This window comes from Grampus griseus (assembly GCF_964374135.1).
Source record: "Grampus griseus genome assembly, chromosome: X".
In the NCBI taxonomy this organism is placed as follows: Eukaryota; Metazoa; Chordata; class Mammalia; order Artiodactyla; family Delphinidae; genus Grampus; species Grampus griseus.
In genome coordinates, this window is record NC_138999.1 from 127,104,404 (window position 1) to 127,121,235 (window position 16,832).

The 16,832-nt window shown below is 45.3% G+C and overlaps 1 protein-coding gene across 3 annotated transcripts in view; it reads left to right on the plus strand.

Annotated features, from left to right (window-relative positions):
• The window catches only part of MTM1 (myotubularin 1), a 98,381-nt gene that overhangs the window by 25,653 nt on the left and 55,896 nt on the right, over window positions 1-16,832 (plus strand). For all 3 annotated transcript variants that reach the window (XM_082681708.1, XM_082681709.1, XM_082681710.1), the window contains 2 exons: window positions 2,376-2,448; window positions 4,124-4,218. In XM_082681708.1, the coding sequence (XP_082537834.1) occupies window positions 2,376-2,448; window positions 4,124-4,218 (168 nt within the window). The remainder of the gene's footprint in view (window positions 1-2,375; window positions 2,449-4,123; window positions 4,219-16,832) is intronic.

Genomic DNA, 16,832 nt, shown 5'->3' on the forward strand with positions numbered 1-16,832 from the left:
CAGTTTTGAGAACCTCTGACTTGTGAACTACTTCCAGTGTTACATTTAAGATACTAGGCAATCTCTTGCCCCTGAAAGCTTTCTGAAGGAGAGATTGGAAGCCAGGGCCCGCTGAACAGGCTGTTAACACCTTCCTAAATATTGGTGTTATTTTCTAATTATGAGGATAAAAGAGTTATAGGACCAAAACAAATACAGCATTAACAGAAAATGGTTCCAAGTGTCAAGGAGAAATTGTGTAATTAGAGGGAGATATTGGAACAACTATTGGAAAGGAGGAATTTTAAATAAGCTTTATTCGTGGCCCTTTAAGGCTTTTGATGCATATTACTGATTATCCGCCAGAGAGATTCATTTACACATCCACAAGCAGTGTAGAGAGTTACCCAAGCAATCAGAAGGGAGCCAACTAGTGTCTTTTAATTTGTATTTCCCTGAGTACTAACAAGGGTACCTTTTTTTGGTTTTGTTTTGTTTTAAAGGTGTATTTCTTGTCCATTTGTAATTGTTTTGTGAAGTGGCTGTCTGTGTCCTTTGCCTATTTGTGTTTTGGGGTGTTTGGGGTATCCTTTTCTGTTGACTTATAAGCGTTCTTTATAAATTATGATGATCAACTCTTAGTAATATATATTATTCTTTATAATACATATAATAATAACATATAAGACTTTTTTCTAGTTTACTGTTAGCCTTTTAATTATATTTATGTGTTTGGATTTTGGAATACAGAGGTTTAAATTTTTATGTAACCACATCATCAGTCTTTTCTTATATTTTCTGCTTTTTGTGTCATGTTTGTAAGGACCTTTTCATCCCCCCATTATAAAAGTCTTTATTGTATTTTAGTATTGTTATGGTACAAGGATCAGTTCTAAACACAAGAGTAACTTCAAGAAGGTAATTGTAAGTCCTTGTGTAACGTTACTCTACTGTGAAAGTACATCTGTTAATCCCATGTTTTCCTGTGTTAATAGACATTTGTTTCCCTTATGTTGTGGCTGAATTACGCTTTCTTCTCCTGACCCAGAACTGTGGTATTTAAAGGCTGTATGAATATTAAATTTGCTCGTTATACTTGTTTTTAGTTTGAGGCAGTGTTAAAGGAGGATGATAATTTCTTTGCAGTCTTATCGTTTATATAAAACATGCGGTTTTTGCTCCTCGTTGAAGAAGGCATTCCTGGCTGGGGACAGTTTGCCTTACCCTCTGATTTATAAAATGCTTAGCTTACAAGCACTAAAACATGTTGAAAATTAGCTAGGAATTTTCACTTTGTACCTGAATAAAAAGACTAAAACCATTAAAAATCCAGCAGAGCCCCCCTCTTTGACAGCTTATCTCTCACCTAAATACACAAGCCACGTTTCTCTTGTTTCAGAATACTTTACATTTGCGTAGCCCTTGGTAATTCTCAGAAGTGTGCTTGTGTAGTTTGTTTCACTTAATATTCACGAAACTCCTTTGAGGCAAGGATTACTAGCTTCACACATGAAATAATTGCAGCGTGACTTTGGAAAACAACTAGAAAAAAATGAATGAAAAACAGCGATGAAAAAACCTTTTGCCCAAACAGATGTTAGTGATGTGCCTGGCACTGATCCGCTGGGGCGGCTGAATAGATTGAAAGACTCCTTTCCCAGGCATCCAAGTCACATGGCAAATGAGCCTCTCAGAACTCACCTTCACTTTTAGTGGCTAATGCTTTGCCTGTCTGGCAGAGCGGCTGCGGTGATTGAACGAGGACCATGCGTGGGGAGCCAGGCCTAGAGACGCAGTAAAGTCACGCGAAGAATCTGTGCGTAGATGGTTCCCAAGGCCCCTGTTGGCTCAAAAGTTCAATGACAGGCCACCCCGTCCTCTTATCTAGTCACCTACATGAAGAAAGATCTCAATAAAATAGGAAACCCAGTGTGTAGTAACTGGTATTTTCTGGTGTCGTGAGAAGATGCTGTAATTACTGTTGCTCAGTTAAGGCCCTATTGAAATCAAGTTTTCATTCCTTCTCTCAACAAAATAGGACTAAATACTTAATATGACAAAAAAGCTGCCACAGTATATGTGTACCTATAGAATACACTTAATATTTACTTTTTATCACTTTCCTGAACACTGTTAACTATAAATTGCTTGGAAGGGGTGTTTAATTAATATCATTGAAAAGCGTGCTAATGTTATTTACAGACTGAAAGTTAACACAGCTAGTGAATGTTGAATGCTAAGTTTAGTTTTTAGTCGTTTGGATTTTCTGTGCCAATTTTCTGTAATGGTCACTATTTCTCTAATTTTTTTCTTTGAAAACGATATCTCTGTTTGGTTGCTCAAAATCCTATGCAAATGTAATGTCATTACTCCTGATGGCAGCATTTTGTTTCCAGACTTCTAGGGATGGAGTTAATCGGGATATCGGTGAGGCTCTTCCTCGACTTCCAGGAGAAACCCGCATCACTGGTAAGGAGCCTGTGAAGTTAGGATTTTCGTACATTGATGAGAGGTCCAGCAGGGTCAGGTGGCTTCAATCCCACGGACTCTTTAGAAGTTACATTTCTTGATCAAAGAGTTCTCTCAAGAGCTTCACGCTCTCCGGGATAGTGATATTTTTTTCCTCTGTACCAAAGACAGAATTATTTTGGAAAAGAAATGTGGATTAGCTCTTGAAAGTCTCTTATTGGAGCTCTAAGCTCTTATGGTTTGAGGTGATAAGAACAAAATGGTATTAAGGTTTTCCAGTCTATGATGTATGCTTTAAAATGCCTCAACTCAGAGGCTTAAAGTCCAAGTATTGTCTTCTTTGAAATATAGGAGACCACAGTGGTTTAAAATACCTTTGATTTGCCAGATAGCCGAAGTTAGTTATGTTGATGTCACATTCTGATTGTTGGCTTATTTTCTTCATTATAAATTCATATTACGAGGAAGGTATCTACTTCGGAAAGACTAGCTCGTTCTGGCTTAACAATCCAGAAGCACCTGACAGCTTCTAAGCGAAGTGCTCATGTTGTGGGCATTCACATTTTTTATTAGAGTCGACATCCCCCTCTCAGATTCCCATTTGGTGATGATACAGTTACCATTGTTTCAGAGAACCTTTCGTTTTATTGACTAAGATCTGGGTTGTTTAGCTTAAATGGCTGAAAGCATGGTGCTAATCAGATTAAGGTCATAGACGTGGTACCTGTGTGAATGAGTTAGCCATGCACCATGAGAAACTAGTCCATGTCCACGGACTTGCACACGTGATCCTAGTCTTGAAAAGGAAACCGGTGGCGTGTGTCCATCCCAATTTCTGGATAAGAACAAAGAGGATAGCTTACTTTTGATGGTCTTCATTCGTAAAGTTTTGGTGCTCTGTATCAGTGCCAGCACCTTCACTGAGGTACTAACCGACTGAATGAGCATGAAATAGCCTTACTGGGTACTCTTCATTTAGCACCTGAGGAGAAAGGGATTTCAAAATTACTATGAATAAATAAATAGATAGATAAACAAATGCCATTAACACATTCAAGGACATCCTTGAAAGATAAGACAAAGATATATTTTATTATAACAACTCAACTCTCCTGATTTAGTTTCTCCTTATGTTTGATTCTACCAAAGATGTACTAATTTCTTGGCCATCTGTTTCATCTCACTTAATATGTGAAATGAATCTAGCTCCACTCTTCTCTGGCCTATTAAAAGAGGAAGAATAGACTATCTAAACATTTCTACTGCTGACACTCATTTATTAAAAACATCATGATGTTCTGTGTGGTTAGAGGTTTGTAGACCTCAAAGCTGATCTGGTGGTGAGTCTGTGAGACTGTCCTACGTGAATTGCCATCCTCTGGTTGAAGTCTGCAGTTCACGAGTTACCTTGACAACCACCTGAGGGTAGCAGCGTCAGTACCCTCTTTCACTTCTGCTCTCCAGCTGTTCTCACCTTGTCCCGAGGTAGTGGCAGCCCCATTCGACCTAGCATGGTAATGTAGAAGCATTGCCAGTGCTTGCTTTAGACCTTTTCAGTGACTTTTTTTTTAATTGTAGTTATTCTTAGCCAAATAGTTTTATTAAATTAGTGCCATTTGTTGTGTATCTTGGTATATATTTCCATTATTTTAGGGTACTTTTTTTATCTTAATAGACAAAGAAGTTATTTACATATGTCCTTTCAATGGCCCCATTAAGGGAAGAGTTTACATCACAAATTATCGTCTTTATTTAAGAAGTTTGGAAACGGTAAGTAGAATCTAAGACCATAAAGATGACCCTAACTGTTAAAGATAATGCTAAACTGTTTCTCTTCTACCTTGCAAGATTGACTGTGGGTCAGATTAACACGGGGGTATATTTGCTTCTCAACTCTCAATTTTTGGCTTTTGCAAAGCTCATTTAACACTAACACCTGTTTATGTAGGAATAGAGTGAATTAAAATAAGTTTTGTCCTTGATAATCTGGGGAGGGGAGTTTTGTAACTGTACCCATTTGCTAGTTTGGAGAAGTTAGTTAGGTGTAGAACAGTGGTTCTTTACCAGAAGCACCGATGAGAACCACTTGCGGCGCTTAGCAGCCACTACAGATGCCATGACGTACTGCATCCGAACGTTCAGGCTTGCGGTCCAGGCACAGCGGTCATTTTTTAAAACATCACAGATGAGGATGCTGATCTGTGTGAATCTGATGTGAATCCCTTGTTAAGGCCCACTGCTCTAGAACTTTCCAAGTGTTCAATTACAGAACACCAGGTAGCAGTTTAGAACTAGGATGACTATGTTGTGGCTTAGTGCCACTCTACCTTCTCATTCCGTGGCCATAAGATGTTTGCCATGGTATTTCAACGAATTGTCCATCGATGGGACAACGTGATGGAGACGAGATGCTCCAGAAGGGAAAGAATGAATGAACAGCTGCTGAGGCTGTCCCAGAAGGGCCTGTGGTGGGTTGCCGTTGCCCAGACCAGCCTGAAGGGGCAGCTGTATTTTGATGGGCTGGATGGAGGAGGGATAAATAGGGCCGGGGCACGTGGAAGAGGAGCCTAACATCAGCTTAAACGCAGGAGATGTTGGGAGTGTTGGGGGAATCTAGCTTTTGTTTGACTGCTTTTTACCTCAGAGTTTCTTCAGGACAGTTCTAATCTAGATTAGTTTGCACCTTTGGATTTTTAAAAAATTATGTTCATCTTTGTGTCCGAATTCCGAAAAATGCTGTTTATTACTGTTATTGCCTTAGCTGTGGGAGCCCACTTCTGTAGTGTTCCTAGACCCCCATGGGCCTGAGATTGGGCATTTTACTTATGTGACTCTCTTCAGGCTTCTAAGCAAGACTGGAGCTGAACAAATGTTTTAGTTTTCCAGAATGTGAAAGAAGATTCTGGAAATTAACAGAGCAGTGAGCTGGTTGTCAACCCTTGGCAACAGTTGGCAACAACTGTAGAATTTATCATTTGAACAGATGATTACGTACCCAGGAAAGAAAGAAACCCGTTGGGAGTATTATTGACAGACTGTGTAACTGGTATCAAGCCTTTAACTTGGAAGGGGGTTAAAGGGAAGGGGAAGGGGTTTGAAGCAGTCTTGATCGGCTAAGATATTGGAGTGAAGCCACTAATGTAAAATTGAGCGTAGCTAATAGTTACTTCATAAAAGCCAGTTGTATCGGTGAAGGATGGAAGAGGTCTGTCTTTACAGGGGCTCAAGTTTATTTGATCCAGTAATTGGATGGGATTGGTTAAAAAGTTAACATACCTGTAGGCTGAACGAACAAAAGTATAATATAACATTATATAACATTATACTATACTGTACTATACAATACAATATGGCCAGCCAAAGTGAGACTCGTTCGGTACAGCTTCCAAGTGTCAAATTGGGACACACTGAGAGATTTTGTGCTAATATATGCGAGAATCATCAAAAATCGAATTAGAGCAAGTTGTTGACCAGCCGCACATGCCCGGTTCCATTTCGTGCTGTCACTAGTGATGAACTGGGGAAATTATTTAAACTGCGGTGCCGTGACAAGATTGTGTCTGTTCTGTGATCTCAACTGTGGAGACCAAACAAAAACTATCTGTCGAAAAGAGGCCAGAAAGAAATACACCAAAAGGTTTAGTACTTGCGATAGTTGGACGGTGGAATTACGTATGCTTTTGTTTTCCTCCTCCCACTTGGCGTGAGCATACATTACTTTTGTAATTGGGCGACACTTGGCCAGCTTTATTTATTTCGTTTTCATACAGCACTCCAGAGGCCAGGGGTTAGCGCGGAGTGGGTGAATAAAATGCCCATTTGACGCTGACTGCTAATCTTTTTCTTCTTCTACCAAGTTTTACATAAATATTTTGACCAATTGGCCACATCGTTTAGTCCAAGCTTAAAAACAAGCAGTTCATGAGAGAAAACATCATATAAAGCAAGCCATTTGGGTGGTTATGCAGAAGCCTCAAAACACAGTCATCATAGTGTATCTCAAAGTCCTAAATAAGAACATTAATTGTGGATTCTGCTGCAAAATGTGCATGTTTCTCATGTGTTTGACAAAGAGCCGCCATCTCACTGGCCTTTTGAAGCGGACACCTGTGTGGTTCAGGTATGTAAACACTGCAGTGGGAGCACGGCCTGCCTCGGGAGTCAGCTGTCCCGTTTCGTCAGGTGTCAAGGGCAGGTTCCTGCCCCTGATGTCCCGGCCAGTAGACGCACCGTGGTCTTTGGACTGTCATGCGGCCTTCTTCCCCTGGGCGTCCTTTGGGGTCTCCCCCCCTCCACTCTCAGCAGCATACTTTGCAGTCTGAAAACTCTTGTTGGATCCCCATTGCCCGCAGCATAAAATCCACTCTCCTTCGTGTGGCAGAAAAATCCTTCTGACTTCCCTTGCCTCGACTCACACTGCTTCTCCCCGTGCTGTTGTCCAGCTGCACAAAGCCCCGGCCCCCTTCCCAGCACCTGAGGCCCTTCTGGGCTGTGTTCACTGGGCTTGGATGCCCTCTCGTCCCTCAGAACCCACCTCAAAAATCATGTCCTCCCTGGAGGCTTCGCCATCTTCCGCCGAAGGCCTCACTCCTTCTCTGTGTTCATGTCCCCATGTTCACACTTATTGCTGGGAAACTTACCCTGCCCACCGGCTCTAAAGGTCCCAAACCCCTCCCCCTCCTCCTCTCCCCCTTTCATGTTTGTTTGTTTCTCCTGAGCACTTGCCACTGCCTCCTATTTTGGATATTTCACTGCTTTGCCTCCTTCCCGTCTGACCGAGGCCAGGGATGCTTTGTGTCTGTTCGCCGCCGAGCCGTGAGGCCTAGGATGGAGCGTGGCATGTGGCAGGGAAGGAATTCAGCCGTATTTATTTGTCACGCTCTCTGGCCTTCACTAGTGGCGAGACCTGGTGGTCCCGAACACCACCGTTGCGTTTGGCGTTGAGAAATCCCATAGCCGCCTTTTGACCTTGAGGGGTTTGGCTTGCGTTCGATCTCGTGACTCCAGTGGGGCTATTTAGGCCTGTAATACTCTGTCATCTGTGGACTCCCCGGGGGCAAGACCGCTTCCAGTTTCCCTCGCAGGAATACTTCGGGCTCAGGCGCTGTGGTGGGTGAGAAAGACAGATTAACCCTTTGTTCATTCATGTGGCCGTATCCTTATCCCAGGAACACTCACTGAGCGCCCGGGTGAGTGCCACGGTGCCGGGTGCGCGACACGGAGATGAGCACGTGTGGTGTAGTGGCAGAGCCCACGGCGGGTGCATCGTTCCATGAGGTTACAAGGGAGAGGCGGGTTAACTCTACGCTGAGTCACAGAATGCCTTGTAGAGGAGGTGATGTTCCAACCAAGTCTCGAAGAACGGGGACCGTTTCCTGGACAGGAGGGCGGGAGGGAGGAGGCTCCACAGGGCGCTCTTGCGCGTTGCGGGTCTAGGGCTATGGAGGGGCCCTGTATACTGCGGCAGCGGCGGAGGGACATGCCGGAGAGGGAGTGTGGAGGGGAAGGGAGGAGACGAAGCTGGAAGCCTCGCCAGCCTCTAGCATGTCATCAGTCACCATTCAGCAGTGTGCGTGTCACGTGGGGAACGACACATGCATTGCAGGAAGGGAGGTCGGGTCGCAGCGTGTGTGACAGATTGGGGGAGGGGGAGACTGGAGGCAGGGAGACCATCCAGGAAGTGCTCTCCGTTTTCCAGGCGAGCAGGTCCTAATCCAGCCCACGTTGCAGTAGAAAGGAGGGAACAGCCGTGAGCCAGGCAGGAGGATCTGGGTGGCATTTGGAGTTGGGAGTCGAAGGGAAGACTCGAGTCGACAGTGATCCCTGTGGTTTGGGGCTTGAGTGGTTGCAGCTGCTCTCATTCGTGGAAATAGACATCACAGGAGGGGTGGGTTGGAGCTGAGGCCCCGGGAGGCAAGTGTGAATGCGCAGACTTACAGCTGCTGAGTGCGAAGTGGGAATGGCTCGGGAGCCATTGGAAACATTCAGCACCTTCAGACTCGTGCTTCCACGAGTAAGGGTGTCCGTGACAGTCGGGTCTAGCCACAGGGTTACCTGAGGGGACCAGACGACCACCAGAGATGCGGCTGCGGAGGGAGCCTCGGGGGGCCCGGCTCTCCGGGGCGGGGAGAGGAAGAAGCCGCAGTCAGAGCAGAGGACAGGCTTGTGAGACAAGGCTTTGGTGGAAGTGGGGAGAAGAGCAAAATCTCTAGAAGGAAGGGAGTGGACAAGGGAGTGAAATGTTGCAAGGTTCAGTGAAATAAAGAAGGAACAGAGGCCCCGGAGGGTGGTCATGGGGAGGTGGCTGGGAGCCCCGGCGAGAACAGAGGCTGTGGAGACGGTCCCTCTCTTGCTCTTGCTTCCACTCCCCCTTCCACTGCCTGGTGGAAGCTTCTGCAGCTCCCAGGCCCTCAGCACACTTCTCTCTATTCATCCTCCCCACGGCTTCCTCCACTTCCCGGCTGCACTCGCTTCTCTCCAGTTAGCATTGTGTGTCAGCAAAGCTCCTTAGGGCCTGCCGAGCTCTTGCCCACGCACTCAGCCCGTCTGACGGCAGCTGCCGGGCAAAGCAGCCACCGCCCGGCCCCTTCCCTAGTCCGCCCAGCCCGCTCCCGGTTTTCTAGCAGCGACCTTTCTTCGGGCCCCAGCTTCTCCTTTCTCACTACCTGCTGGAGATCCCTTGACTTTCCACCTGGCACCCCAGGTGCACGGCCGAGCCAAAACTCTCCTGCTTTTTCTCCTTGCCACTTCCTTCGTTGGGTGTTCTTACTTCTCTTGATGGTGCTACTCTTCTTCTAGTCACCGTGGAGTCACCTCCTCCCCCTCCTCCGTTCTCCTCTGAAGTCTTCATTGTCCCGTCCCTGCCGGCATCTTCTCCCCACTGCGTTCTCTCTGGCTCCCACAGACATTCTTACAGACATTCTCCCCGCCCCCCACTTGGAAACTCTCAGTGGCTCCTTTCCTCCCTCATTTCAAATTCCTCAGTGTTCTTGGTACTCTGCAGCTCAGCCCTGAGTCGCCTCCCCACCTCTCTCCGCTGTGCACCCCACATGCTGGCACAGGTACCCTACTCACTGTTCCCTAAACCGGCCCTCCGCTTCTCTGCCCTGGCTGTTTTCTCCACTAGAACTCACACATATTCATCCCCACCCATCTCTGCCATTCACACCCCCACTTTTTAAAAAATTATTTTGAAATATTTAACACAGAAAGTTTGTAAAGAATAACATAAACATCTGTGGATCTGCCCCCCAGCTGAAGAAATCCTTTTCCCCTCCCCATCAGCGGTAGATACCATCTGAAAGTTCCTAGGTCTCACTCTCGGTCACTCCACAAACTCCTCTTTAAAAATAGGATGGAGTTCCGGAGATGCACAGATGAGCAGATGATAACCCTTAGGGCTGCCGGTGGGATGAGCAGCGTGTCGTGTATACACTTTTCATTACCTGACAGTCGGAAACAGTATGTTCTTCCTGGATTAAATTCAAGGAGAAATTTGTCATTAGGGTTTCCTGTAAGAGGTAGGACCATAGTGATTTCATTCTTTAGGCAGAGTATTACCTAAAGATTCTTGAATACCATTCAAGACCCTCTTTAAGGACAGGACACATGTTAACTTTTACTGGGTAAAGGTATTTCTGGGAGGGACTAGCAGGCTGGGGTCTGTTGACTTTGCTGTTTGATGATTTACCAGTGCGGAGATGGGACTTGGAGAATCAAGGTGGATGGATGGCCCTTGTATCTGCCTCTCAAATATCTGGTTCTGAAATGAGCATTGGGCAGGTGCGAGGTACTGTGCCTCCCAAGAGCTGGGCATCTGACACGAGTGGCAGACCTGTATTGCCTCCCACTTTATAACAAGCATGAACAAAAAGGGTTCCTGTAGTATTTTTCTTTTCAAAAAAATACGTTGGGAACTTTTCAACATTGTCCTTTTTTAGTTCCTTCCGTCTAATGGAGTTAGCACCTTTTTTCATTTTAAAAGAGGTGAAATAATGCTAAAAAGACTATAATAATGAAACATCCTAGAGTGTCTGTAAGTAGGAGCATCAGTGGGAACGTAGGATCCGTACTATAGGTTTTCTTTTAAATTTCAGTCTTAAATCGTCTCTTTATTTTGCTGCTGCAAGACGACTGAGATCTTCAGGTTAAAACAGTCCCTGCTGATACCCCAGGTCCCCTTGCCCCTTGTTGCCATCCATTCCCAATTTGCCAGTCACCAAGCTTGAGAGGCTGTGCACTACTGAGCCCTCCTGTTGAAAGTCACACAGTGGATTTAAGTAATTATTTAGCTCCACTACAAGTTCGGGCTTTCAGACCTCAGAAAGGGGCTTGTGGCTGCTTTGGCAATTCTCTCCATCTCAGATTGACTTCTCATCACATTCCCCACCACACCAGTGACAGACCCCTCTGAGCTCCTTTGCAGACCTCATCTCTTGCTTTGTTGCAAAGTTAAAAGTCATCCTCGCTGAGCTCCCATAAATTCTTTTCCTTCCTCCTCTGCCATCTCAGAGGAAGGAACTAGATGTCTTCTTTTACAAAGGGAGCCTTTCTGCTTCTAGCCCCTCTGGAGCCCTAGTGCCCCACCAGTTACTCTGTGTCTTGCGTGTGTGGTTTTCATTGGCTCCCCAGCCCGCAGACCCGCTCAAGTCTCTTTACTTTAAAAACACCTTCTTGCATCCCTGCTACCCTGATACTACAATACTATCCTCTTTCCCCTTCCTTGCTAGACTTTTTAAAAAATGAGTCCACACACACTGCTTCTGCTTCCGGACTGTTAACTCCTTCACCTCTCAGGGTCTGGCTCATGCTCCCTGGTAAAGCTCCTCTTTGACCACTCAATTCTGTAGACCTCGGGAGACTCAGCTCTTTACCTTCTCTGCAGTGATCAGTCGGTATTGCTGGTTACTCCTGCTTTCTTTGTCCTTTTCTCCGTGCGTCCCTTTGCCTTTATTGCAGTTCATTTCTCCTTCCCACCCCCTAAATGTCTGTTTCCCCTGTCCTTGCCCTCTTCTTCCTCACTTGTCAGTTGCTTTCCGACTCTGTAGCGCCAGACCTGATCTTTCATTCTTTATTCACTGTCTGAGAGCCTGCTGTGTGCCCAGCACCGTGCTAGGCACTGGGATAGAGTGGCATGCACAACAGACACGGTGTCGCCCTCACGAAGCTTTTGGTTCCGGTGGGACTGACAGCCATGAGTCAGATAATCACACCAGGGTGTAACAACAAGCTATGCTAGGTGTTGCCTGGGAGCAGCACAGGAGGGCGGTCGTTTGAGGAGCCCGGGAAATTGTCCTGAGAAAATGATGCTTGACCCATGGTCTGAAGAATGAATGGCAGTTCCCTAGATGCTTGGCGTGGACTGGGTCGGAGACAGTAAGCTGAGAGAACAGCACAGGAGAGGACCTGGGACCAAAGGGGACATGAAAAAGTGATGGTGTGGTTGGGTTGGGGGTTGGGAGAACAGCAAGGGATGAACAGGAGATGTGGGTAGTGGCCAGATGACCTAGGCCTTGTAGACCCCGTTAAGGATTTAGGTTTTTAGAGTTGAGCAATGAGAAGCTTTGGAAATGGGTTAAGCAGAGGGATGGTAGCATCAGAGTTACTTCTGTAGAAGATGACCTGGGCTGCTGTGCGGTGGGCAGATTGTAAGGGAGCAGAAGCAGATGCAAAGAGACCCCTGCGTCTATTCCAGTGGCCCAGAGAAGTTGCTGGTAGAATTGGAGAGAGGCGGACAGATTCAAGATGGATTTAAGAAGTAAACATGGAGATTGGATTAAGGCTAGTGGAAGAGGGAATGTCAAGGATGACTTGTAGGTTTCCAGCTTTTGTCACTGGACGGTGGAGTGCCAGCCACTGAGAGGAAGATGTAGTTTGGAGAGAGAAACATCGTGCGCTTCGTTCTGGGCATTTTGAGTTTGAGGGGCCTTTGGGATCTTCCACTTCTGCATTTCCAGCTGCCTCCTGGATGTCTGTACTTGATTCTCAGTCAAACCCAGGGTGTTTATTTTTATTAGTTTTCACTTTATTTTATTATTTTTTTCTATTTTTTAAAACATCTTTATTGGAGTATAATTGCTTTACCATGGTGTGTTAGTTTCTGCTTTATAACAAAGTGAATCAGCTATACATATACATACATCCTCATATCTCCTCCCTCTTGCGTCTCCCTCCCTCCCTCCCTCCCTATCCCACCCCTCTAGGTGGTCACAAACCACTGAGCAGATCTCCCTGTGCTATGCGGCTGCTTCCCACTAGCTATCTACCTTACGTTTGGTAGTGTATATATGTCCGTGCCGCTCTCGCGCTTTGTCACAGTTTACCCTTCCCCCTCCCCATGTCCTCAAGTCCGTTCTCTAGTAGATCTGTGTCTTTATTCCCATCCTGCCCCTACGTTCTTCATGACCTTTTTTTTTTTTAGATTCCAAACCCAGGGTGTTTAGACACTCAAACCCAGTGTGTCTAAAATTCATAATGTTAACCTTTCTCCAGAACCCCCTCCTGTGCCCTTCATGTGTCTTGGTGGGACCACCATTGTCCCAGACACTTGGGCCTGCCTCTGTGATTCTTCCCCACGGCTCACCTCCTTCTTTTGCTTTCCACCTCGGACACTCTCCACTTTCAGACCCTCACGGTGATCCTGTCACTTGCACTGAAACATTAGCTTCCAGGACTGCAGGGAATGGGTGGACCCTCCCTGTGCTGGTGCGGAGTGCTCGGCGCTGCTGGACGCATCTGCATACAGCCACCTTATGGCGTTGCAGACCTCTGCCCAAGACACATTTCCCAGATCCCAGTCACCCTGAGCCAAGCCCTGGGCTACTCCCCAGGGGATTCCCTTGCCACCTGATCTTAAACCTGGCCCATTTGGTTTTGCTTTTGTTTTTTTAAAATAAGATTCCCATGCTTTCCCACACGTGTAGCCACTGTCACTGTACCTGTTTTTGGAAGGCCAGTCTCCAGCTGCTGTTATTCCACCCTTTAAGGATCATCTTTAACATTGCCATCACAGCAGAACCATCGTGTGACCCCATCAGTTAGAAATCGTCCTGCCCTCTCTGACCTCCCATTCCACTTCATCTGGATTTTTTTAAATGGCTCTTGGCACTTACAACCTAGCATTGTGGCTGTTTGCGTACATGTGTCTCATTTCCCAGACTGGGCCTTGAGCTCTGTGAGGGCAGCACCTACATCTTAATTCTCCCCGTGGTCCCTAGCATCCAGTAGTTTCTGTTACTCAGTATGCACTCGAGAGAGAAGGCAAATGATTGCATCTTCTAAGCTGTTACATTTACTTCTCAGCTATTTTAGATACGTACAGGTACAGAGGAATAAATTTTGAGTTAGCATGGACCTTTGGGAATCCTTAAATATTTAATGATACTTAGATAGTGATGACTCAGGTTTCTAGAGAGTAAAGCTAATTTTCCTATTCCTGGATCTTCCAGTTGGGCTTGCTGGGTTATCTGATCTTGAACCTGTCATTCGGGGAGAACGTGGCAGGTTAGCCTCATTAGACTGTGGGTGCCTTTGGTCAGGAGCTGGCTGGTTCTCCTCAGTGTCCCATTTTCTGGTTTGTGTTGGGTCAGGGTAATCAGAGCTATAGGAATTTTCTTGCTGCAGGAACAAAGAACAGGAAGGTCTCACTCACTTCTAATCCTTCTGCTTTTTAAATTTGCATTCTTGCTTCCATCTTGATATTAGGATATCAGACTTTTATTTATTGTCTACTCTATGTATTTTTAGGTACAAGTTTGATATTTAGGGGTACAGTTGAATAGACACTCGTAAATTTCAATATAATCTAAGCATAGTAACAGACTGCTTGGTAGTATTTTTTTATTATTATTATTTTTTAAATTTATTTTTGGCTACATTGGGTCTTTGTTGCTGCGCGTGGGCTTTCTCTAGCTGTGGCGAGCGGGGGCTACTCTTTGTTGCAGTACGCGGGCTTCTTATTGTGGTGGCTTCTCTTGTTGCAGAGCACGGGCTCTAGGCGTGCAGGCTTCAGTAGTTGCGGCATGCGGGCTCAGCAGTTGTGGCTCACGGGCTCTAGAGCACAGGCTTAGTAATTGTGGTGCACGGGCTTAGTTGCTCCGTGGCATGTGGGATCCTCCCGGACCAGGGCTCGAACCCATGTCCCCTGCATTGGCAGGCGGATTCTTAACCACTGTGCCACCAGGGAAGCCTGATAGTATTTTTTTTAATATCTTTTTTTTTTAAATTTTGTCTGCACTGGGTCTTCATTGTGGCCTGTGGGCTTCCGTAGTTGTGGCGCGCGGGCTCTAGAGTGCGCAAACTCAGTAGTTGCAGCACGCAGGCTTAGTTGCTCTGCAGCATGTGGGATCTTACCCAGGGATCGAACCAGGGGTCAAACCTGCATCTCCTGCGTTGGAAGGTGGATTCTTAACCATTGGACCACCAGGGAAGTCCCTTGATAGTATATTTTTAATAACTAGATTATATTGAGAAGTAAATACATTATAATATGCAGCTACATATGTACATGGTTACTGAGTAGTGTCTTTAATCTCTATGCATTTGGAATTCGGTCATGGAGTGAGGGGTCTCACCGCATGGCGCCAGCTAAAAGATGCCTCCTTATAGGTACAAACAGAAAGCCCTGTAACTACTTGCTACAGCATACTGATCCACTATATTTGCAGAGCACAGTTATGTCTTTCACATACTAAGATATTCTTTGCTCTAATAATAATAATAACTTGCATTGTTATCTAGCTACCATATACCGGGCACCATGCCAGTTACTTTAAGTCCATTATCTCTAATCGTGCCTATTTTACAGGTAAACGTGGCTGAGAGATACAGTAACTTGCCAAAGTCATCCAGTTAATAAATGTCAGAACTCAGATTGGAAGCAATTTTGTCCAACTTTAGAGTCTGTGCTCTTTTCTCTACACCACGATAGCCATACTCTCACACTTTTTAAACTTTATTTTGAAGTAATTGTGTACTCTCAAGAACTTGGAAAAATAGTCCAGAGAGTTCCTGGGTACCCATCACCCCACTTCTCCAATAACTGCACTGCTTTATCAAAACCAGGACATTGAATGGCACAGTATAGTTAACTAAGACTCTGTACTTGACTTTCACCGGTTTTTGCATGCACTCATTTTTGGCGTGTTTTTGCGTACAGTTCAGTGACATCTGATGCCATGTGTAAATTCATGTCACCACCACCAACAGTCAAAGTATGCGACTCTTCTGTTGCTACAGAACTCCCTTTGTAGCCTTTGTGCTCCCTTTATAGCCCCGCCCTCCTTCCGTTCAGCCCCGGCAGCCACTTCTGTGTTCTCCAGCTCTAAAACTTTGTCATTTCAAGAATGATATAAATGGAACCATACAGCACCTTTTGAGATTGGCTTTATCCACTCTGCATGATGCCCTTAAGATTCTTCCGGATCGTTGCGTGTATCCATAGTTCATTCATTTTTGTGGCTGACAGTATCCGATGGCATGGATACACCACAGTCTTATACTTTTTTAATTTCTAGAACACCCATGAGCTATATTTATATTTTGTGAAGAGATGCTTAGTTTGTTGTATTGTGTTTTAAAGAGAAGCATTTAAAGTAAAAGAAGAAATTAACTTTATTTGTATTCCCCCCAGAGGACATCTTTTAAAGAACAAAAACTCAACAAGCAGCTTTTAAAGTATTTGTTAGTGGGCTTCCCTGGTGGCACAGTGGTTGAGAGTCCACCTGCCAATGCAGGGGACACAGGTTCGTGCCCCGATCCGAGAAGATCCCACATGCCGCGGAACCTGCGTGTCCGGAGCCTGTGCTCCGCAACGGGAGAGGCCACAACAGTGAGAGGCCCGCATACCGCAAAAAAATTAAAATAATAAAAAAAAATAAAGTATTTGTTAGCAAAGTCATCTAACAGAGCATTAAAGAAGATACTGGCTTAAAACATTTGTGTAGCCCTTTCTGTCTCTGTCCATATGAATATATATTTTACATTATTGTAGTCACAGTGTATTTTGTATGCTGCTTTTTTGCACTTAAACTTATTTTTCCATGTACCATAATTATTTTAGTAGCTGCGTGCTTATTCCATCAAGTTGACTGACTAATTTTCTTCGCCCCAGTGACCACCTCTGGCTCTATCGAGCATCTTCACGCATGTAGCTTTTCCTCCTGTTGCTCCACAGCTGTAAGATAAGGTCTTAGGAGTGCAATTGTGGAGTCAAAGGGTAGGACCATTTTTATGGCTCTGTTGTGTGTTCCCAGACCTTGGCTTGAATCTCAACCCTTCCCTGTAGTTACTAAGCCAGTTACCGAAGCTTTTTAAAGCTTTGGTTGCAACATCAGGAAATGGGAATACTTCACCTGTGTCCAGAATGGTTGTGAGGACGATACACG